This window comes from Oryzias latipes, chromosome 17, assembly GCF_053564925.1.
Source record: "Oryzias latipes strain Hd-rR chromosome 17, Olatipes_Hd-rR_3.1".
NCBI classification, from domain to species: Eukaryota; Metazoa; Chordata; class Actinopteri; order Beloniformes; family Adrianichthyidae; genus Oryzias; species Oryzias latipes.
This window is the reverse complement of record NC_136253.1, coordinates 11883394-11906777: the sequence shown is the minus strand read 5'-3', so window position 1 is coordinate 11906777 and position 23384 is coordinate 11883394. Positions and strand designations below refer to the sequence as shown.

Here is a 23384-nt window from a genome sequence, read left to right as displayed (position 1 = left end):
TGGTAACTCTTTGATCGTTACCCGATCAACGTCAATCAGCTGATTCTGAATCTAACCTCAAGTGTTGCATAACGACGCAAAGCCGCATTTCTCTGTGTCAGAATCAGCTGATTTGCATTGATTGCATGAACGATTCCATTCTGTAAAGTGTCACATATTGCTGTAAAGCTGCTTTTCTCCGCTTTAGTATCAGCTGGAATTACGTTATTTTCAGATATTTTTTTATATTTTTAATTCTTCAAGTGTCAGTAAAACATTTGAAGCTCCCGCTTCTCCTTTTCAAACCTGCGTCCTTTTGAAGGAGCGCCTTTCTTCTCGATGATCATGTTTGGATGACTTGTCGCCCCGTCAGGCGGAGCTGCAGTCACATACCTGAGCTCGCTTTTGTGCCCCTGACAGATCTGAAGCAGAGATGCCTGACCAAGATGTGCAGCAAACTGTGACGCACGGGAACAAGGAGCCGTTCATCGCTGCAGGAAGTGGGCGAAACCGCCAGGACGGACCCCTGGAGCAACTCATGGACACGTGGGTGAAGATTCCCAAACATGAAAAGACTCTAAAGGTTTCTAAATCTCTGCCAAATATGAAGTTTCTATTCAATAATTGTAAAAAGAAATGAGGATTTAGTTTTTCAAATTAAAAGTTGCGCTGCAAAAGGGCAATTATTAGTGGTCCTGCCAATTCAAACAGAGTCTGTTGAGAGAAATGTCCCAGAGAGGAAGAATTTCTCTGTAACGGAAAATGTTTTTCTGTCATGGATTCATGTAGGTGATTTTATTAGCTTCCTCATGAGCTTCCTTTGGATTTACGTCACTTCAGGGCTGGATCCAAAAGCAATTCAACAAAGAAATCCATTTTCAGTTTGTAAATAAAGTATTGAACAATTAAATCTGTGGATTGATTTACCTGTTGAACATCTTCCTGTTTTCTGTTTATCAAGCAAGAATTAATTTTCATTTTAGCCAACATTGTAAAAAAAAAAATCGGGGAGAATTTAACCACGACAGAGCAAATCCAGGTTCTGCAACCTGAGGTTCTGAGGTCACATGCAGCTCCTTCATCCCACCATTGTCGCTTTTTGACTTTGAAGAAAAATGCTAAGATATAAATGACTAGTCGGTTTAAGGTTATGGTAAATCTGTCATTTAGATTTAGATTTTTAATAGGTCTTCTTCTCTTTTGCTGAACAACAGGGTCTGGTTCATGGGTCTGCAACCTTTAATGCCAATAGAACCATTTGGTCCACTTTACTACGATATTGCCTTTTAACCCTTGTGCTATTCTATGACCCCGCCCTTTCATTGACGTGGTATTCCTACGATGATAAAGGTGGAAAGATTTCATGTAATCCATGGACACCAGTGAAGATCACAAATCAATTAGAAAAAAAGGTTCAGAGCACTGTCTAGTGGGTCTAGATGACCCAACTCCCAATGTTAAAGTGCCTAGGATAGCACAAGGGTTAAGCATATTTGATATCTCTTCAAAATAAAAAACACCCTGTGTCTAAAAGGATCCTCCTGCTGCAGCAAATCTATGCTACTTAAATAAAAAAAGTAAGAAAGTCAAATCAAACATGGAGTTTTCTATCGTTATGATGACCCGTCATCCTTTTTATTCCTTTTCGAATACATGACAACATTGATGTAGAATCCATTTTTTAGAATAAATCTATACGCTTCAAGCTTATTCTAATAATAAACCACTCTTAACATTGGTGTTCTGTTATTTGACATGTTAGAATTCTAAATATAAATGACATAGCTGACGACGATGACATTTTATTTCAGACATGTAATTTAAAAGGAAAATAAATTTAAAAAGAACTGACAAATTATTGACTTGATGGTGACAAAAACACACCTAAAGGTTACTTTTAAGGTTGTAGACCCCTGCCTAACAGACAGATGAGTAAAGGAAGGGAAGAAACATCTGGCAGAAAAACGATCTGAAGTCCCACATTCATCAACATGGTTTTATTCTGATGAGCATCAAACCAGGAAGGCAAACTTGCAGCAGCAGCAGCTCTGCCCCAACCAGAACCTTCAAAAGTGTTCTGTCTGTGTTCATCTGTGCTGCATCTGCAGCCCCCCTCCCTCACAGATGCACCTGTCTGACACAATGCCCCACTATCAGCCCACTGTTATTAAACCAGCAGCTCTTCTGCATCACTGAAACCCCCCAGTCATTGATCTGAACCTCCGCACGGATCAGGTGAGACCAGCTTGACCACAGGTTACAGGACCGGACCTGCAGGACAAAGGCCACTCTGTGGGGACCCCCCCACTCCCACACACAAACCCCAGTGTAGGAATCAGTGTGTGTTTAAAGCCGCAGATACCTGAACGGAATCAAACCACCGTAAGCTGCTGCTCAGGTGTCACACAATGACTAATTAGAGGATCTTTTGGGGGAGTGTCTGTTCCCCCCTCCCAGCTCCGCCTGATAAAGTCACTTTTCAGAGCTGAGGCTTTACTTTGAGGAAACAAGGCGACGGAACAAACTCCACCTGCTGCAGCCTGCGCCTCCAAACCAGGTGAGATCTCAGCTGTTGGCATGTTTGATGTGTTGATATGATGCAGGAAGCGTGCAGACAGGAGGCCAGAATCCGGATCTGCTTGGTCCTGAAACAGGTTTCTGTTGCAATAAAACTTTCAGCCTCCCTGCTGTTTCTGCTTCAGTGTTTCATCTGTGATCGTCTGCTTGCAGCTTCAGCTTTTATTACTTCACACAAAATTCATTCATTTTTACTTCACCCAAAAAAAAAAAAAGTCAAACAAAACAGTTTCTATTTCCCACAACCCTTACTATGTCTGAATTGTCCTTTTTTTAAAATTCAATAATATGTTTCATTTCACCAGAAACTCTGATTTTGATGCAACTTTTTAAACATTTCTGGTTAAAATGAGACGGCCTCTGCTTTGCGTTTTTTTCAGGAAGTCTTTGCAGTTTGATTTTTTGTTTTGTTTTGTTTTCTCAAAATAGCATCAGTCAATTGTTCCACAAATTCTAACATTTTTTACAAAAATAGAAGAATGCAAAGTGTTTTTTATTGCAATTTAATAAGCAGACAAATATTTTCTATTTCATAATATTTATTTAAATAAAATTTTCTGTCATGAAGGCCCAGTTTTTCTTTCTAAATTCCATTTAAGGTTTGATTCATTTTTGAAGTTTGAGTTCAGTATAAATGAGTGAATAAATGAGACACTAAAAAAATAAAAGTGATGAAAGTAAACCAATTACATTTAGTTACAGACAAAGAATTTTTACTTAAACTTATGATTCAAACTAAAAAAAAACTTACATTAATAAAATTATGAATTCTTGCTTTAAAAACAATCTTTTTAAAATAAAATGGATACATGGATTTGGATCTTTTTAAATGCAGGTCATGTTAATATTGTATTATTAAAATTTGTTATCATTTAGCACTATGACTGAACAGTGAACATTTAACTTCTATAGAATTTTTTTTTTCTCACAGTCAAAAGGGGAAAAGCTTTGATTTAAACTGCTGCTGTTTAAATGTTCAAATAGACATTTATTCTTTTAAGCAAAAGTTATGATATTTTATCTGTTCTGATTGGCAATAAGTCAGCTCATATTTTGTTGAAAAGACTGTTGATGAAGAGCCTGAAAACTAATTCTCTAGTTTGTATCAGAAAATGTTAGTAATAAATGTTTTTAGTTTTTAAGAAAAAATGACTAAAAAGTTAGAAAATATGTATTATCTATTATTACTTCTTTTTAAATAAGTTTCTTGGATCTGATTGTTGTGGTCACACTTCACTTCTTTAGTCTTTCTTTGAAATCCTGTTCCTTATTAGGTCGTTTTCGTTTAAGTTTTACTTTGAAAATCAGGCCGTGCAGACGAGGTCAATGATTCCCACATGGCATGCACCTCTGTCAGCTCCTGATCGTTCTCCACAGTCATGTTGCACTTCTGCTCCCCTCACAGTGAAACTTGATTAGGGAAATGATTTAGCTTGTTCTAACATGCAAAATTGCTTTTACGCAAACTTTTCTTCTACAAACAAATTATTAGTTCTATTAGTTTAGTCATTAAACATATAAGCAGTAAATGTTTGAAAATCTGTTGTTTCTGAGTACATTTTGGCTCCGTTTTCCACATTTTTTCTGCAGTTTCTTCTCAGCTTTAGAGCGTTTCCTGTCTGCAGATCGATCACAGCCTCTCTGTGCTCTCTTGCATCCATAATAATGAGCTGCTCAGCTCTGAGGCTGACATTAAAGATGTAATGAGGGCATCATAAAAGCTCCGCCCCCTTCTGTAAAGTCTGCCCCTCTCTCAGGCTGGAGCAGCATTAACTTGTTCACCTCTCGCCGCTGAACTGCAGGTGGGCCGAGCTGTTTGAGGCCATCAGGCGCAGAAGCCCCGCTTTGTAATCACTGTAATGATTGGGGCAATTTATGGAGCTTGGATATGAGATGTCAGAGCCTCCATTACAGCCGGCAGTAACATTTCTGCTCCTGTCATTAATGCAAGAAGCTGTGACGTGAATGATGAGGCCTCTGTGCCGGAGAAGGGTTTGAGTCTGAGTAGAAACGTTTGTGCTGAAGCTCACATCTCTGACTCATCCAGGCCCCTTTAAAAGCTGGATGTAAACTCCTAACGTTTCCTGTTTGCGCTCCTCTTTAGAATCCCAGCATGCAGTGCGGGCTCACGCTACAGTTTTGTCAGGGCAGTTTTCAGATCAAACCTCAAAGCCAAAAGATTTTCAAAAAAATCCAAAAAATCGCAAAGTTCTTCTGCATAAAGTGGAGCTCTGCTCAACCAACCTGACTGCAACTGCAACTGCAGCCTAAAGGCCCGTACACACCGGGACGAATATTTGCCAGGCGTTGTTCGCCAGGCGTTGTTCGCCAGGCGTTGTTCGCCAGGCGTTGTTCGCCAGGCGTTGTTCGCCAGGCGTTGTTCGCCAGGCGTTGTTCGCCAGGCGTTGTTCGCCAGGCGTTGTTCGCCAGGCGTTGTTCGCCAGGCCAGGCGTTGTTCGCCAGGCGTTGTTCGCCAGGCCAGGCGTTGTTCGCCACGTTTTTTGTGTTCACACCCAGGCGATTTTCGCTGACGATGAGCCGAGTGAACATGCAATTTCATTACCTGACATTAGATGGCGCTTAATGTAAAACAGAAATACTCCTGTACACAAGGTGGCGCTGCGCAACTTCTACTACGCTTCTTAAAGTCGCTTTTCCCTCAGAAAAAGAGGGCAAGTATTTACGCGCTTGTCAGAATAATACAAAGAAAACATGAATATTTCAAGCACCAGTAGCTCCAACTGGTGCTTGGTTCGGGGATATTTTAGAATGTCCGTCATTATTTCTTCGCGGCTGTGTAGACGCTACTTGGCGTCTATCTTCTTCGCTGGTATGTGTGCTCAAAAATGTAGTTTGATGTTTGAGCGCCCCCAAGTTGTGTTTTACTGTAACTTCAGAAGCTCCAGACACGTGTGCAAAAGCGCCGTTCTCATTGGTCGTATAGTTTTCGATGCGACGCGTCAAACCAAAAAAAAAAAAAAAACGAACGTGGCTAAGTTAAAGTTAAAAAAAAGTTAAAAAAAAAACATAACAAAAAAAAGTTAAAGTGTCTCAATGCCGCCCTCTACTGGGCGTAGGCTGCCACCACCATAAGTTAACTTCCAGGGTTTCCAGGTGTAAATTGAACTAATTCCTGCACTTTTTCTCTACTCTTCATCTAATCAACTTTCCTGCGACTTGGCTGCACCTTTGCTACAATTTTGCTGCATTTTCTTAAAGGCAACTTTGCAACTACTTTGCAACAACAATTCTGCAATTTTGCTACAACTGTGCTGCAACTTTGCTCCGCCTTTGCTAAGATATTGCTGCAGCTTTGCAACAACTTTGCTGCAACTCTGCTACCACGGTACTGCAACATTACTGCACCTTTGCACCAAATTTTCTGCAACTTTGCATTAACTTTTATCCAGCTGTACTGCAAATTTGCTACAATTTTACTGCATTTTTTATGCAACTTTGCTACAATTTTTCTGCATTTTTTATGCAACTTTGCTACAATTTTACTGCATTTTTATGCAGCTTTGCTACAATTTTACTGCATTTTTATGCAGCTTTGCTACAATTTTTATTGCCTTTTAATGCAACTTTGCTACAACATTGCAACCACCGTACAACAACTTCTCTGCAACTTTGCTACAAATCTGCTACCACAGTACTGCAGCATTGCTGCACCTTTGCTAAAACTTTGCTGCAGCTTTGCAACCAATTCTCTGCAACTTTGCTTCAACTTTTCTGCAATTGCACTGCAACTTAGCTACAAATTTGCTGCATTTTTTGTGCAACTTTGCTACGACGTAACACCCACTTTGCAACAACTTCTCTGCAACTTTGCTACAATGTACTGCAACTTTTCAACAACTTTTTTGCAACTCTGCCACAACTGTGCCGCATATTTGCTTAAACTTTGCTGCTTCTTTGCTACAACTGTGGTAAAACTTTGCTGAAAGTTTGCAACAACTTTGCTTAAAAAAACTGTCATTTTGAGCAGATTGTGTCGTGCTGCTCTGTCTTGTTAACACTCGCTAAATTATTGCCGTAAAAGTGGCGCGAGATCGGATCTCATTTTGTGTGGCTTTTATAAATGTATATAAATAATACTAAATAAGCATCACTTACAGCTCGTTAGAACATGCACTGCCCTTTGACCCTTTTGACCTTGATATTCTGTCTCCTGGGCCTCCTAGCCATTCTGGGTCTCAGTCCATCTATCTTTATGTTGTGGTTGTAACGTACTGACGATTTGTTGATTTAAAATAAAATGTAAAAAACAACACTAAATGAACATTTTACACTAATATCATATTAACATTTATTTTATAAACAGGCAGAAATTAAAGTGAATCTTTGTAACTGAAACTGCTCGATAATATCAGTGATGAACAACAAATTCAGTTTTAAACTCTTTGCAAAAGAAACAAAATAGTCCTAATAGTTTTATAACAACCAAAGACATTTAAAGACGTTTATAAATAATTTAAAAGTAATATCATCTTTTCTCCAACCAGTCAAAAGTTTGTGTCACAGTTTCTCAAAGTTTTCTTGGGCTTTTGCAGGAAATTTAACAGAAAAGCCTAAAAATAGCTATTGTTTCAACATTTATTTGGCAAAATATTGAAATATCGAGAATTTTAAAGTAATTTAATTTCCATGGACACAGAGTAACCAATTAAAATGATCATTTGTTTCACAGTGATGTGGATTTGATTCTTACAGAACACTTAAAAAAACTGTTTTCTAGCTCCTTAAATAAGGATAATTAACTAATTTAATTTAAAATTATACAGATAGAATTTGTATCTGTATATTCCTACGTAAGTAAATAATACATTTGATTACATATTTTGCTTTATCTTAAGCATTAAAATAATAAAATAAACTATAAACAGACTACAAAACACAGATAAATCAAACTCATTGCAGATATTAATAAAAGAAAACAACTTTGCTCCAAAGTTTTGTCAAAACCATGTTCAGAAACATGATGTGCACTGTACTGAAAGGGCCTTTTTCTCCTGATTGCAGACATAAATTATGATTCTGATGTGGATTTTGAGTCTATCAGCATCTTCAAGTGGTGAGTTCCATTAACCATGAAAGGAACCCCTGAAACCGTCATTACAGCCGCCGCTCAGCCGCTTGCTGACCGATGTCTGCGTGGATCTAACCCCCCCGAACTCTTCATTTGTCTCCAGCTCTGTCCCCCATCTTCTGCCCGGAGCCGGAGGGCAGCAGTGGACTCGCGGGTCACATGACGGGTGAGCTGCATAACCGGCTGATGGCCCTTCAGTGGTCATGACACATGTGGAAGGGATCAGCAGAGGAATTAATTAGCATTAATCACAGATTAAACCTGATGCTTCATTGGGCTGAAAGGATGAGTCAAAGCCTGCAGGATTCTAATCGGCTGCACCCCTTTATCTGATAATGAAACATGCTTTCATCCACTTATCAAGAACTGGCCCTCTCCGTTCTCCTAAACCCATCTTTGCCCCTCTGATGGACTTCATTTGAGCCTCAAACATGTTCCCATTCTCCATCCCAGAACCTGGTCATGTCAGAGGCTGAACTTTGAGGGATACAGATGAATGGATGAAGAAATGTCAGGCCGGAGGGTAAAAGCTGATTGAACCCCCCCCTCTCGACCTATGCAGTCTGCAGTGCAGCTGTTGTCATGATGCTTGACTGATTCTACTCTGATGTTCTGGGACGCCTACAGGTTTAATGAGCAGCGTGCCCCCGTGCTCTGCCCTGCAGGCTCCTCTGGACTTGTGTTACTGGAAGTTGCCAACAGGATTATCTATGATTAAATCACTCTGCTCTCCTCCAGCAGAATGAAAACGTCTGTTTGGCTTTGCCCTCGTGCATCACTGTGTGTCCCTTCATTCCCCTCCTGTCAGATTGTCTGGGCCTGCGCTTCACCTGGCTGCACGCCATCTTCCATAATTTCCCCTCTCTGCTGAACTTTGCATCCAAGCTCCGCTGTGCTTCGGGGATTTGCCCACGTGACCTGGAAGATTACGGCTGCTCCTGCAGATATGCGGCGCGTGGAAACCCCGTGGATCCTCTGGATGTGTAAGCAAGTCTCATCAGATCCGGCGGGAAGCCGCCGCCAAAGCAGCAGCTGCTGAATTTAAGATGCAGCACGGCGGCCTAGTTTAAGTGAGGATAGAGGCGGGCGTGAAAAATATTCTGTTAAGAGAAGATCGAGCCCATCACATGATTAATTCATGCAATGTGAGAGAAAACACAGCTTTGAATGCTAACCACAACAGAGGACCAGCCTTCTCTACTGTGGAAGTTTAAACATTGTTATACACGTATATATATATATATAACAATTAAAATAAGGATAAACAATGTTAAAATGTCACTTACAGCATTTAAAGAAATGCACAAAAATGATTGAACAACAGCAAAACTTAAAACTGTCAGGAGAGTGAAGTGAAGCCTGATGATGCTAGCTAAAGTAAAATTTGAAAAGTTCAAATTTACCACTAATGCTAACTTTTAAAACAATGGAAAAGAAACACAATAAAAAAAAATACCCATTAATGTAAAATAATATTATGCACTCATTTCTGCAAACTGTTGAATAAAAAAGTGTAAACTTTGTGAACCTAGCTAAGATGCCAAAGTGAATGCTAAAAGCCAACATTTGATGTAAATCATTTCTATATAATTTAGGGAAAATAAAGCTCAAAAATAGAATTTGCATTATTTTCAAAATACCACTTTGTGGTTTATAATGAGGAATGAATATTATGATACACCTTAAAGCTCAAATAGTTGATTTTGCATTTACAGGTTATTATAATATTCATTCCTCATTATGATCCATTCATCCATTTTTGCATATTTCTCGAAAAACCTTCTCTGAGCACAAGCCCCTCCCAATCCACAAACAGACCAGTAAAATCGTTCTTCAGTGTGCCAGATGTAATAAATATTATCATACATGGATATAGTTTAGTCATGATTAAGAAAAGCATGATAAAGGGTTAAGAAGGCTCAGAATGATCCACACAAAAGTTCAACCCTAAACGTGTGATGCTTCCTTGTAAAGCTGCAAACATGGAAGCAGCACAAAGGAGGTTAAAAGTACTAACCATGCTAAAGGAAATTCTAACAATGCTATTTTTTTTAAGAATGATTCTCAAAAGTAACCTAAAATCTTTCATTTGGGGGATTTTCTTTCCTAAAAATTATTGATTAAACAAATGGAAACATTCAAACAATCTATCGGGGAAATTTATGCAAAGTAATTTGAAAATGACGGAAGCCAAAAATGGAGGTTATCTATGGACAATGGGCAAGAAAAGCGTAGGCTGTTTTTGGCTTCCATAGAAAAATGAAATGCTTAAAAATACAAAGTCCGTGTTTGAATTGTACAAAGATAATAAAAAGTGCAGAACATTTTTACTCCAGCTGGATTTTTTCACCGGATTCTGCTTCATCTTGATTTTCATAAAGGAATATTCAGAAGTGTAGTTTTAATCTCAACTTTTTTTTCATGATAAAAATGCCACAAGAACATGTTAAAAACATTATTGTCATTGGAGGAGGTCTTAAATGAGAAACTCCAAAAACAAAGGGGGAAATGAAAATATAAAAAGTCTTATAACATAACAGAAATGCTCATTGAAACAAATGCTAAAAGTGCAAAACTAATAAAGAATAATGTTAAAAAGCTAAATGATGAAAAAGAAATGAAAGGAATAAAATAATCAAAAGAGAAGCTAAAAATGTTGTGATAGCTGTAATTCGCAGTTAAAGTATTTTGCTGAATCCAGTCAGTTTCTTTTTTTGCCTCCAGATGCTGCGCGAACCACAGATTGTGTTATGAGAACGCTGCCCCCTGTAGGCTGGAGCTGCCTCCAGCGCCGTACAACTTCAGCTGTTCTGCAGCAAACAGCAGCTGTGGTGAGACTTTTATTTTGAAAACTTTACAACAGGATAAGGCCAAAAAGAGATACTTTCTGCTGTACGTAACATTTCGTTGTGATTCACAATAAGAACATTTAACGCAACAGTTAGTTTGGGGACTTCCTATGCATGTGTTGACGTTTGTTCAAACTTTGTGTCTTGATGCAGACGTTGGTGACACGTGTCAGCAGAAGTTCTGTGAATGTGACCAGGCCGCCATCGCCTGTCTCACTCTGAGCCACTACAACGCCTCTCTGAGAGGCTTTGCTGAGTCAGCGTGCTTTGTTGCAAATCACTCAGGTCTCCGTCATCCTCTCTACCACTTCCTGAAGGATCAAAACACATGAACCGACACTGTAAAACACCTGTTTTAGTGTCCATGTCTTTTTACTGCAGTTCTAGTGGAATGAGCTTTTATATGGTCAAAGGAAAAAAAACTTAAAGCTTCACCACTCAGTAAATGTCACTATGGCAACTGGTATTCAATTCTATAAAAACACAAACATTACATTTTGTCTCCTAATTTAAGCCAGAAATTTAGAAAAACATGTCAGTAAAATGGAAAGTTATTGTAAAGATGCAGATTTTATTCTGAAAAAATAAGCTTTGATGTCTGCTGAGCTGCAAACAGCTTCAAGCTCGTAGCAAACAGGAATCATTTAATTTCTCATTTAATATGTTTGTTGGTATGTTGTGGTTGCTAAGGAAGACTGGAGAATCGGTTGAAAGCAGAACATTTTTCTTATTTCCTTTTGCCTCTTTAGGTGAAACTATTCAATCAGTTAGAAAGTTTTAGTCTGAATTTCTGACTCAAACTTGCTGATAAAGTTTGTTAGGAACATGATGACGTCTGCTTGTTAGAGAGCGCAGGAAGTGACTCTGAATTGGTTTGCTGTTGCAGATTGGCTCAGCGGCGCCACGGAGACTGGCGAGCTCCTCACAGGAGCAGGTGAGTCTGAGTGCACACTTCAGCTGAACCTGAGTGGGAGCCGCTCCTGCGTCAGCCGTCTGCAGGCGGTGCGTCACTTTCCTCAGCGGGTCAGGAAAAGGCTGCGTCACACCTCAGCCAATTAAAACAACCGCCTCTTCATGGTTAATGTTCTCCGCCCACCTGATAGGAAATGCCTGAGGTGTTGTGAGCGGCGTTTGTCGAGGCAGACGCACTCCGTCTCAGACTCCCTTCAAGTCGAGTGTTTCTGAGGCCTGATGGACACACGGGTTCAGAGTGTTTCTCTTTGAGTCTGTGTGAACCCGTTCCACCTTCAAACATCTCTCTGAGGTCAGCAGCTCTCTTGGACTCACGACGTCCAAATGGAAACTTCAGCAGAGGAAGTGAAATTCCCTCAGATTGAACTCTTTAACAACAGAGCCTTAGCACCCATAAAGCTACGTTCACAGTCAATGAAATGGCCATAAATGTACATTTCAGGTTTCAGCGTTTACATTGCTACGCACGTTTCTACGACCATTTTTGGGCTCCACAAACAAAATGCACGTCTATTAAAGTTAAAGCAGTTGAACTTTGACCAAAGAAAAACTGGGATTTTGTAGTGACGTATGGTTGATGTTCTTTTTAAAAACACAGAAGTACCAACTGTTGGTAGGCTAAAACTAAACTAAAAAAAATATATCAGAATAGAGCTGTGAAAGAAAAAGCCTGAAGCAAAATTCACCAGATTTACACCATTTGGCACAAAACCTCTCCCAACTGTAGGAGGCGCACAGCAGAAAAAGGAATAGAAGAAGAATCCCCTCCCTGTGTTCCCAGATTGGACGGTTTTGATTGTGAATTTGAGGGTGAAAATTGGTTTGGGCGGGTTTGGGGTCGGGTTGGCGGGTTTTATTCTTTATCAAAATACTTTATAATCAGGAAAGCTCACCTTTGGTCTCCTGTGGTCATGGAAGCTCAATGGGAGTCCACGATTTGATGTTTTCCTCGGACTAGCAGCAAAGTTGTGGATTTATTATCATTTAAAAACGTTTCAAATTTGGACTTTCAATCAAAATGGGAAAATTAAATAAAGGATGATTGATTACTGCTAATTACAGCTAATTAATCACTGATCAACTTTTTTTTGTTTTTTGTGGGACCTGGCAGATTTGCAACACAACTCCATTTGGCAACACTGCCGGTGTGAACAGCATCAACTAGATGCGCGTTCAAGAATGTGCTTTCTTGAACGCGCATCACATGAACCGTATGAACCGTTTACGCAATTAACATAATTCCAGCAGATTGTGAAGAGGAGAAAAGCAGCGGAAGTATTAACGCAAACAACATAAGTCAGCCGATTCTGTGGCTTTTCAATGCATATCAGTCCAAAATATGAAAACCGTTGACCTCAAAGTGCAAAATGTATAAATATATATTAGAACCAAAGCTGGTAGAATGTGTTGTTCCTCTAAAACAGTGATAAAACAACACGTTTTTCTTTTCAGATGCTTTTCCTGCAGGAAACGACTCAACAGGGGATTTCTTCTCCAATTCGTCCCTCCTGGCTGCAGGTAAAGGTTTGACTTGTGAAATGTGTCTCAGTTGAGTTTAGATGTTTGGGAGTTTTACTCCTGAGAAAGCATTGAAGCTTGGATAGAAGGTCTTCATCCATTTTTTTATAGATTTAATGGAGTTCTTCTGATTTAGAGGTTTCTAAAAAATAAATTTTGTGTCCAAGCAGGAGAGAACGACTTCCTGATGAACACAACATCATTGAACCGCAGTGATGCGAGTGATGCCATCACTCCACCACCAGGAGCGCCGTTCCTGCCGCCGCATGCTGGTACGTTCCACTGTAAAGCACCGAAGTGGATCAAGTTTGTTTTGTTCAAAGAAAACAAAGAAGAGAAGAGGAACTCTGCACCAGTAAGAGTCAAAAGCCTGAATAGTCATTGCCCAAGCCTCTAACCCCGCCCACCTGTACTCCTCAAGGAACAGGTCAAGGTTTTGATTCAAAATTATGGCTTTGTGAAGCTGAGAAACTCATAGCAACAATCCATTTTTCTTCATGTCCCGCTTTCACAAACATCTGTAACTAAAGTCGTGTTTCTACGGCAAAGTTTTTTTTTGGGTTTCCTTAGCAACCATTCAAAATGTTTGCCATAATGGACAGTTGTTAGTGGTGATTTTGTACCATCTTAAACTCAGTGTGTTGCTCTTTTGTGTTGACCAAATAAGTGTGTAGTGTTTACAATATAAGCACAAAGCTAAAAACTTTGCGACGACTACATTAGCAACTATAAACTGATGAGTGAGAACACTGTGTTTGATGTCTGGGGTTCACGCGTCTAAATTCACGTGTATTATTCATTCTTTGCTGTTGCGTCACAGTTCAATGTTGTAACAGCGCCCCCCTCAGGTCAGAATTAGCCATGAGGAACAGATGTGTCCCAGAGGCTGACTGACTTGATATCAAAACTTTTTTTGACATGGAAGGCGTGAACGTTTTTTGAGTCTTGATAATATTCATGATATTGTTTAAGGATTGAAATAATCCCAAAGGGATTGAATTTTGGCCCTTTTATCCTCAGATTGAGGCCTGGTGCGTCCATGAAAACCCACGTTTTTCAGGTCATCCTAATAAAAACGGTAGTTCAGTAACTCTTCGGCAGCCTCTCACTGGAAACGTAAAGGTCTTGAAATGTTAACATGCAGATTGCAGGGAGCTGTGATCATGTTTCTGTCCTCAGAGGAGCTTGATGAAGAGGTGGAAGACATGACACAAATGAGTCTCACTGCTGCAGGTAACTGTAGTCTCTGCTGTTTTTTCCTGCTAGCCTCCTGCAAACTCAGAGAAGTTTGGCTGCAGCGGGTAGAGGAATGAGCCTCCTGCTGCTCCTTTGACTGGGACCTTTCCTTCTTTTGCAGGGCTGAATGAAACGGGTGTGGAGGAGGCGCTGGAGCCGGAGGAGTTGGAGGAGGAGCGGACGGGTCCGAGTGTTTCTGCTGTCGGTTCCGGTGAGCTTCAGACACGTCATAGAACAGGAGCGATGAAGGAAGTCATCTCTTTGAAATACAGGAAGGGGTTTCTTCAGATAAAAGAGGAAAACTATACGAGAAAAAGTTCAACTTTTGCAGAGATTTACATTGCTTTCCATTGAAATTTTTACTTTTTACTTATAAAGTTTTAAGCAAATATATTTGCTCCTGTCAGGTTGTCAGATATTTAATGAATTTGTAAAAGTAGCAGTGATCCAGTATTTTCACATGTTTTTATAGAGATACAGTAAACTGCTTCGTTCTGCACTCCCCCTAGTGTCCAAACTCTGAAGTACAAAGGCGTGAAGTTCTTTTGGGGATTGAACGTTAGGTCTGTTTTGAGGTCGTCCCATCACTCTGACATTCTGACCTCCTATTGTTTCCAAATGATGCCGTCAGTTAACCGTCAGTTTATCAGGTGACCTGGACTGGATCGCCATTACCAGAACCCAGTTCCATCTTTTCTGATTCCACTTCTTGTCTTTTGACTCCTCACTTAAGGGCTCTGCTCTGCAGTTTATGGTCCGTGGCAACAAATCAACCCCACATCATCATTGCTCCCGTGCCGTGCATGACTGTTAGAATGTTTCCGACTTGAATTTAGGTCTTTCTTACAAATAGATGTTCTGACTTGCTGCTCAGCAGCATCTGGGATGAGAAAGAACAACGTCCAGGCCTGAGGCCGTGGTCCTGGAGAAAGATGGCGTGGACTCTTCAAGTTAGGAATAACACCCCCCACTGGTGGCGCTCTTCACCAGTGGAGGAGAAATGACTCCAGTCATGACTCCGCCACTTTCATATCTCTACGATAACCAAAAAAAAAGTTTGATTGGATGTAAAACACATTGTTTTTTACAGATGGAAATATAAAATAATAAAAAAAAAAACATCAGTTGACTTATACCCTTTTTTTTATCTTTTTTATCAGCATAAAGAGGAAGTGTTGACAGATGTTGATGCTGAATCTTTGTGGCTTCACCACCAGACTTTTTCTGGTTTGTTCTATCCTATGACCCCACCCTTAAATTGACGTGTTCTCCCTACCATGACAAAGGTGGATAAAGGTGGAAAGATTTCATGTAATCCATGGACACCAGTGAAGATCACAAATCATTGAAGAAAAAAGGTTCAGCTAACTGTCTAGTGGGTCTAGATGACCCAACTCCCAATGGTAAAGTGCCTATGATAGCACAAGGGTTAAACGTTTTTAAAAACATTCAAAGAATTGAAGAAGATGGAAGGTGATGATGTTCCTCAATCAGGTTTCTTGTGGTTTAAACTCGCAAACAATTTTAATGATAAAACAATTGTCTTATTGACACAAAATTTTATGAAGGTAGACCTGTTTTTTCCTTCCTGGCCTTTTGCTTTGGAAGCTGATTTAAAATCTCTGTCTTAGTAGATTTTTGAAATTAAAATTTCAGGAAATCGTGTTGATTTTGATGTAAGAAAGCCTCGACAGGAGATCACAAAGATTTAGAACATAGAGTTCAAGGCCTAAATCTGTGTTTTTGCTTTAATCTGTGTTTTTGCTTAAGATAAAAGTTTATTTAAGTAATTTTTTTATCAATCTTCTTCCTGCAGATCCAGGATTTCCCATGGGGTCACCTCTGACCCTGGCTGAACCTCAGATCAGCCCCAAGATAAAAGTCTCGGCTCGAAAGATCCACCCAGAGTCTTCTGAAGAAGATGAGGCAGAGGATGCTGCTGATGAGGAGAAAAATCAAAGTGAAACATCTGATGAAGGCGAGGGTTATGGGTCACAGTGATTTCCTCAAACTTTCATGGTTCAGTATGTTTGATCTTGACGTTGATAAAAGTGACTTTGTCTTTTTTTTTTTTTTTATAACCCAAATTTGATACAAAGGCAACAATAAGATGAAAGTCTTGTTGATGTTAGGCTACAGAAGCCAGTTTAGATTCTTTTATTCTGAGATACCTGAAGAAGAAATCCTTTTTTCTTCTGGAAATCTTCAGTGTTGGATTCTGCTCCGAGTACAAAACTTTCTCTGTGTTTCTTTGTAAATAGAAAATTGTTTCTCAAACACAGACGTTGATGGTTCATGAAGCTCAAAGTTCCCATTTGCCTGCAGAGAAGTCACAATGGGGAACTCTGCTCCTTCACAGGCTCTCCAACCTCTTCATCTCCAACCGTCCACCCATCCACACAAAGAGGAGAAACCTTCAAGCCTCGCTCTGAGGCCACGCCCATCAGAACCACCATGTGGGTAGCCAAGATGGAGGCGGGGTCTGAGGAGCTGCTGGAGAACGCCACGGCTGCAGGAGTGGGTACGAAACCTGCAGCGGCTTCTGTTATAGACATCTGAGATTACAAGAAACTTTCTTTCTGGAGAACAGAGAACAAAAAACAAACATATTTTCCATGAAGATATGTGTATGTTGACATAGTACCGTTTAAACTTACGTAACCCTTGTGCTATCCTAGGCACTTTAACATTGGGAGTTGGGTCATCTAGACCCACTAGACAGTGCGCTGAACCTTTTTTCTTCAATGATTTGTGATCTTCACTGGTGTCCATGGATTACATGAAATCTTTCCACCTTTATCCACCTTTGTCATGGTAGGGAGAACACGTCAATGTGAAGGTGGGGTCATAGGACAGCACGTGGGCTAAATAGGGGAAAAATAAAAATATTACTAAACTGCAAAGATAACATTTCAGACTGAGTAAAATAATTTCGCACAAAATGTAAAAATCCAATAATTACAAAAAAAAAAAAGTCCCAAATTTGTTTTAAAATGGAAAAAATTTGTAAAAAATATTTGTTAAAATAAAAAAAAGTGGACAAACTATAAAGTTCCGACTAAATGGGACTAAATTCAGACTAGATTCTGTTCGATTCACACAAGTGTAAATGATGAAAAACCACAATGAATTAGTCTATCTGCTGAATGTTTATAGACCGATCTTTTCAGTTATTAAACTTTTTTTTTTATATTGACCTAAAGCTTTTTCCATTTCTTTTTTTCTTTTTTATTCAGCTCAAAACTAATACTTGAAGACAGAAACTCAAAAAAAGTTCTGCAGCTTCGCCTCACAGACAATTAAACATGAAATACTGACAGTGTTTTAGGTGTGTTGATGAAAAATCCATCCCATTTTCTAAATTTTTGTTCTTGTCAGTTTTTTGTAATTAGTTGGGTGGTTTGTAATCAGCTACATTTTTTCACTTCAAATCAACAGTTTTGCAAAAATGTTTTTCATGAACAAAGATTAAAAACTATGTTTGATATTTAAATCAAATGTCTTCTGGCAGATGGGGCTCAGAGGAGGACGGTGCCGTTCTTCGCCTGGACCCTGCTGGACTCGGCTGGTCTGACTGACGGGCAGCAGCCGAACGTTGCAGGTAAAGGCCAAAGGTCAGAGGTGGCAGTGAGGTTTCTGTAAGTGTGACTGAACCGCCGAGCTCCGTTTCAGAGTGCAGCCTCTCCTTCAGCGTGTCCGGCAGCGATGGGCGGAGCAGGAAGGAGATGCCAGCGCTCGGGCAGATGCTGCACTGCCTGACAGGGCGCTGTCCGCAGGAGTACGAGATGTACGGCTGCTACTGCGGGCGGGAGGGGGCGGGGCAACCCGTGGACCGCCTGGACAGGTCAGCCCCCGAAAGCATCTAGGAAAAGCATCCATATGGGAAAAAAATCCACTTTTTGTCTCCTTTTGGGCTGATAAACATTTTTAGTAAATTAAAAGTGTTTATGTGAGAAAGTACAATTGAACATTTTTTAAGCCTTTTTTTCAGGATATTATCAAGATATTATGCTTAGTTTTATTTTGGTACAGGCTTGGCGAAGGTTTGGTTCTTCCTAAACATGAAACTTAGAAAAAATTGTTTATTTGCAACTAAAACTATAGATAAATAAGTAATTAACAACTGTTAAGTGTTTGAGAGCCGCACTGTTATGTGAGGGTCATGCTTGTCTGTTATTGGACAGTTTAACATTTCATCCTCAGTTTTACAACTCTAAACACGAGGATATGAGGATGGTTGCAGAGCAAGGTGGCGCTCTACAAAAAAAAGACTATACAAACATTAAAAGAATCAACTGAAATAATAATTTTACTTCAACAAATATCTTTACATGTTTATTAGCATTTTGTCTTGTTTTTCTGGATGGAAGTAAATAAATGTTCAGCTAGCGCTACCATATTTGGACAGTTACCATGACAACCTTTCTTCAGCCTTTCCATGTTTCTGCACATTTTGAAACCTTTGAGTTTTTCAGTGAGTATTTTAACAGTGATTTGAGTCTCATTTCTGCAGGTCCCATGCTCTCACATAGGGGGCGCTAAACCTGTGCTGCTCCTCTGCAGGTGCTGCTTCTTCCATCACTGCTGCCTGAAGCAGATCAGCTCTATGGGCTGCAGAGTGGAGAGGAGCCGGAGTGTTCAGGTCTCCTGTGAGGAGCACAAACCCCGCTGTGAGTCTGATGCTACACAACAGCAACAACACAAAGCTGCCGGCCGCATCACACTCTGCTGCCCCCGCAGGTCAGGGCGCCACCCTGTGTGACAAGCTGCAGTGTGTGTGCGACAAAACCACAGCAGAGTGCATGGCGGCGGCTCACTTCAACCACAGGCCGGCCCCGCAGCAGTGCCGGGGGCCCAGCCCCCCCTGCCGGCGGCCCAGCAGACCCCCAAAACCTGTGCAGGAACCCCCTGAGTCCAGTGAGGAGCAGCAGCAGAGCGCCAGGCCAGAGGACCCCACGAGTCCACCTGTGCAGTCCCCCCACAGGTGAGAGGACACGCCCCCTTAATGGCAAAGAGGGCAAGGAGCACGGCAGCTGCCAACAGGACTTGGTTTAAAAGTCTAAAAACTCGTCAGAACAAAAGAAAACAATAGAAAAATTCACGTTTTCTTTTATAAAGTTCTGGTGGGTAAAACACTTTAAACACCTCTGCTTCATTTTCAGATATTTGTGTAATCTAAATTACCACAAAACAGTAGTTCTGTTTGTGTTGTAAAAAAGTGAATTTTGCTTTAAACATAAAACTTCAAAAACATTTAGACCCTGGAATGCCACAAAGTTCTGCGCTGGGCCCCCCTCATGTTTGCATAAAACCTATGACCCTTTATGGCAATCACAAATATTAAACTGTAGTCCAACATTTTACTTTTTGCAAAATCTAGTTTCCATGATCGTTTAATCTTTTCCTTCAGATCGAGATGATTAAGATATTCCAACATGATTCACAGCCACCGTGTGCATCAGAGGAACCACCATGTGTTCTGAACAGCAGCTGAAAGTTGTTTCTGGTACATAATCTGAACCTAAAACTGTTGGATTGATGAGTTTAGGATTATTTTAAACCGCTGAGTTTCAGCTTCAGCATCAGGGTTAGATTTCCGCTCACATAATGACACAAAGCAGCATGTGAGTCTTTGTCTTAAAGTCACTCCGATCATCTTTTGATCGATTAACAAAGCGTTTCTAGTGGTCATTAGGTAAAATGCCGTTTTCAAGCAAAATTTAAAAAAAAACCTGTCGTTTTCTTGGACATAGTTTCTGCAGAGCGTTAATACTTTATTAGAAATTCACCTCCGAGTTGTGGGCGGGACTGTCGACGTGGAGCAACAAGATCTCCAAAAAGTTTGGCCAAATCAAGCAAAAACATTTGCACATACAGTCAGACCTTCAAGAATGCGCATGGGGGTCAGACATTAAAGACCCCCTCCAATGAAAATTGTTTTGGGTGTTTTTAACATGTTATGAGGGAAATTATAATTAAAATTTCATTTTATGAGTTTCTTTCGTAATTCAAATCGTTGTGAATCAGGTGCAGATGGAAAAAAAACAGTCTGAAAAAGATTGTGTTAGTGTCATAAAAAATACGCTGGGTGGGGTTGCTACTCTGGATCTTAGTAAAACCATTTTTCATTATTTGACATTGTTTTGTAAGTGTAAGAATAAAATCAACTCCTTCAAAATAAAATGTCATTGTCTGCAGTGAAGAGGATTCGGACCAAAGGGAAGAAGTTGAATTGTGGGTTGAAGAAACTCCCCCTATTTCCATCGAGGAGAGCAGAGAACAGCCCGCTCTCGACGGGATTCAGACCCACAACCAAAGACCAGCAGAGGAGGAAGAGGAGGAGGAAGAGGAAGAGGAAGAAGAAGAATTTTAGATCATCTTCAGTCTTTCAGCAGCTGTGAGATTTGAACCAGTTTCAAAACGTGACCACAGGTGCTGAAGAAGAACGACGAAGGTCCAACTCCACAAAAACATTTTATTTGATCTCTCCAACATGAACGTACAGACAGGAAGCTTCTTCTGATGTGGCTCAAAATCATTTTCCCTTTAGTGTGGCGTGTGTGCCAGCAGAGCGTGAACAACAGCTGCAGCAGCCATTCGCATTAGACAAGAAGCGGACAAACATCACGACAAACATGAAAAAGCTGGTTTCTTTTCATTTAGTCTCCTAAACATTCAAAATAAACACTTTTTTAAAAAACAGGCTGGTTTGTGTTGATGTGTTTGTTCTGATGTGTAGCAGATATGAGGTGATCCATCACTATTTTCGATGAAAACAACTTTTTTTGCAGATGGTGTTTCAGTGAATCTTGGAGCTAAAATTAGCACATTGCACAGATTTCAAAAAATAGACTCTGACTACAGATATACATTAAAACTGATTCAGTTTCATCCACAGAATGAGAAAATGCTCTACGAGTTTAAAAAAAACCAAAGCTATGAAGGCCTTTTGATCTCTGCTCCAGCAGGCGACGCTTCCACCATGCAGAAAACATTCCTGCCGACGACGCATTAACATTCCAGCCACGCATCAGCATGAACCGACTTCCCAAAACCCTTTAGACGATTCAGCGAGAAGCTAAGATTGTGCGGTTTTAGGCTAAGAGGTGGACATCAGGCTGTTTTGCAGCAAAAATGTCGGTTTTCCAGCATCTGTGTTGCCAAATTCGAACCCAAACCAGGAAGAGCTTCCTGGGATTAGGCGCTGGATTATTCTCCAAGAAAGCCTTGAGTTTCTGACAGGGGGATCACATTTGATCTCAGAAAAAGCACTGAAAGCATCGGGTTGAACACAGCTGGACCTACATGTGCAGACGTGTAGGTGTTGCTTTTATTGCTGGTCAGAGGCTGAGCTAACATGTTTGGAAGGATTTTAGCAGATAGCCTCCTGCATAAACACTCACCACTCACATAATCCATGCAGGTCGTTCAGGTGACCTTACCTCTGGTTAGGTAGCTGCTGTCACTCAGGTTTGGTGGTTTTTCTATCCTAGCATGTAGGTCAAGCTGTGCTTTAGACGCCTACACTGAAACCAAGTTTGCAAACTGAGCGTGAACATTTCTGATGCTCTGATCGAGGTTCGAGACTCCAAAGGTTTCATTTGAAGCCACCTCACAATCTCTGTGACTTTAAGCGCTTTAGAGGCTGGATTATTTTTAATATTAAGATAGATTTTGTATGATTTGAGCATGATCTTTGATAGATTTCCCTGAATCTTAAGAGAGCGTAAAATGAAAGTGTCACAGTTTTGGGCTGAAGTTCGCTTTCTTTTACCAAACCTCTGAAATCACATTTAGTTTCCATCATGGACTTCCTTTTCCCATCATAAACCTTTATCCTGATCAGCTCCCGATTCTGCTTCCAATCTGTAAAGTACCTGCTGACCACGACATTCCTCCACTCTTTCCTCGTGTATGTCTACTATTTATGTATTCTATACAATACTGAGAACTATAGGAAGAGGAGCTGTGCAGCCAAAGTCAGGCAGAAGCTGCTTGGCCTCATTTCTAAGCGCTTGTCTTTGCGTGGAGTTTATGTACAAGCTGGTCTACCGATAAACGATGTGTAATTCAGCAGGAAAACCATGACACAGCAATATTTTGGCTTTTCCTTTTTTTGTTCTTTTTGACACAAAGTTCTTTTTTGCTTCATGGACGTGACTCAAATGTTTAACATCTCCAAGAACACAAAGATGAGACAGTGGTTTGCAGAGGTTGATTTAACAGGATTTTAGTGACCGACAGACTTCTCCTCCCTCACTGCATCACTTCCTCCCTTTTTTTTTTTTTTTGGAGTGCAGACCGTGGCTGCGGCACTGCGTTCAGTAGACACACAGGTCTGGAAACTTCATCTCGTAGACGGGGACGGACGGATGTTGAGTGTGTCCCGCTGAGATGGAGACCACTCCAGACGGGCTGGGGGGAGGCCTGCAGGGTGGATGTAGAAACGAGTTACTCCACTTTCATCCAGAAAACCAGGAGAGCAGAGACGCTGTGCGCTCAGCAGCTTAGTCTGCAGCTGAACATAAAGAAATAACAGCAAGGTTTCTGCTGCCCAATGCTATACTTTGACCCAAGACAGCTGCCATACTAACGGTTGGAGTCCATAGCAACCATCCATCTATTTTCATGCCTCGAGCTGCTCGATGTATGCAGCAAGATTCACGTCTCTGCCCAGAACTAAGGCTATGAGCCAATTCCTTCACTACTCACTATATAGTGCGTTCGCCATTTTGTGGTGCTGCTACAATTGTCGCAAAATGCTGACATCAATTTGATTTTCCATTCGTGAATTCAATTTCATATTCGGCGTTTAAAAATAGTAGTGAGCATGGTGTCCAAATTGCTTTTATAATCCAGGGCACCACATAGTCCCGCACTAAATAGTTTTTTTAGTAGTTTGGTATTAGGGCAGGAATTCAGACATTGCTTAAGACCTCCCTGGTTTCCTTGACAACCCAGTCCTTACCACATTTTCCACACTTTCAGGCACACTTACAGAAGGTAGCGTAGGAACAGTAACGTTCGTTTTAGCTGTATTGGTCTGTTGCAAACTAGCATGGTAGTTTTAGGTATCGTAAAAAAAAAAAACGCTAATGTGGCTAACACCTCTAATTTGGCTAACCTGTAGAATGTTACAAACAGGTTCCAGAGTTACGGTGAAC

At 40.5% G+C, this 23384-nt stretch overlaps 3 protein-coding genes across 16 annotated transcripts in view; 2 read left to right on the top strand and 1 right to left on the bottom strand.

The window, feature by feature from the left end:
- Positions 1 to 1056, top strand: part of hhla1 (HHLA1 neighbor of OC90) — a 40354-nt gene extending 39298 nt beyond the window's left edge. For all 3 annotated transcript variants that reach the window (XM_078934429.1, XM_078934430.1, XM_078934428.1), the window contains one exon: positions 400 to 1056. In XM_078934429.1, the coding sequence (XP_078790555.1) occupies positions 400 to 443 (44 nt within the window). In that variant the 3' untranslated portion in view covers positions 444 to 1056. The remainder of the gene's footprint in view (positions 1 to 399) is intronic.
- Positions 1057 to 2410: 1354 nt separating this feature from the next.
- On the top strand, positions 2411 to 21155 carry oc90 (otoconin 90). Of its 2 annotated transcripts, XM_020711291.3 has the most exons (18): positions 2411 to 2536; positions 7579 to 7630; positions 7749 to 7811; positions 8454 to 8628; positions 10370 to 10476; positions 10648 to 10779; positions 11381 to 11428; positions 12919 to 12984; positions 13155 to 13256; positions 14164 to 14217; positions 14342 to 14431; positions 16037 to 16198; positions 16580 to 16741; positions 17732 to 17821; positions 17893 to 18064; positions 18784 to 18890; positions 18961 to 19204; positions 20419 to 21155. In XM_020711291.3, exons 2-18 carry the CDS (start codon positions 7588 to 7590, stop codon positions 20591 to 20593), a joined length of 1992 nt encoding a protein of 663 aa, XP_020566950.1. In that variant the 5' UTR covers positions 2411 to 2536; positions 7579 to 7587; the 3' UTR covers positions 20594 to 21155. The 2 variants fall into 2 exon arrangements, with proteins under 2 accessions (XP_020566950.1, XP_078790552.1); XM_078934426.1 differs by lacking the exon at positions 14164 to 14217.
- Positions 20676 to 23384, bottom strand: part of efr3a (EFR3 homolog A (S. cerevisiae)) — a 113544-nt gene continuing 110835 nt past the window's right edge. For all 11 annotated transcript variants that reach the window (XM_023965572.2, XM_078934422.1, XM_078934424.1 and 8 more), the window contains one exon: positions 20676 to 22647. In XM_023965572.2, the coding sequence (XP_023821340.1) occupies positions 22542 to 22647 (106 nt within the window). In that variant the 3' untranslated portion in view covers positions 20676 to 22541. The remainder of the gene's footprint in view (positions 22648 to 23384) is intronic.

What these genes read in the sequence shown, in the direction of transcription:
- oc90 (XM_020711291.3), top strand. Translation starts at nt 7,588, where the DNA reads ATGATTCTGATGTGGATTTTGAGTCTATCAGCATCTTCAAGTG. An exon ending in TCTATCAGCATCTTCAAGTG is followed by an intron (nt 7,631 to 7,748) that starts GTGAGTTCCATT and finishes ATTTGTCTCCAG; the next exon opens with CTCTGTCCCCCATCTTCTGC. An exon ending in TTCGTCCCTCCTGGCTGCAG is followed by an intron (nt 12,985 to 13,154) that starts GTAAAGGTTTGA and finishes GTGTCCAAGCAG; the next exon opens with GAGAGAACGACTTCCTGATG.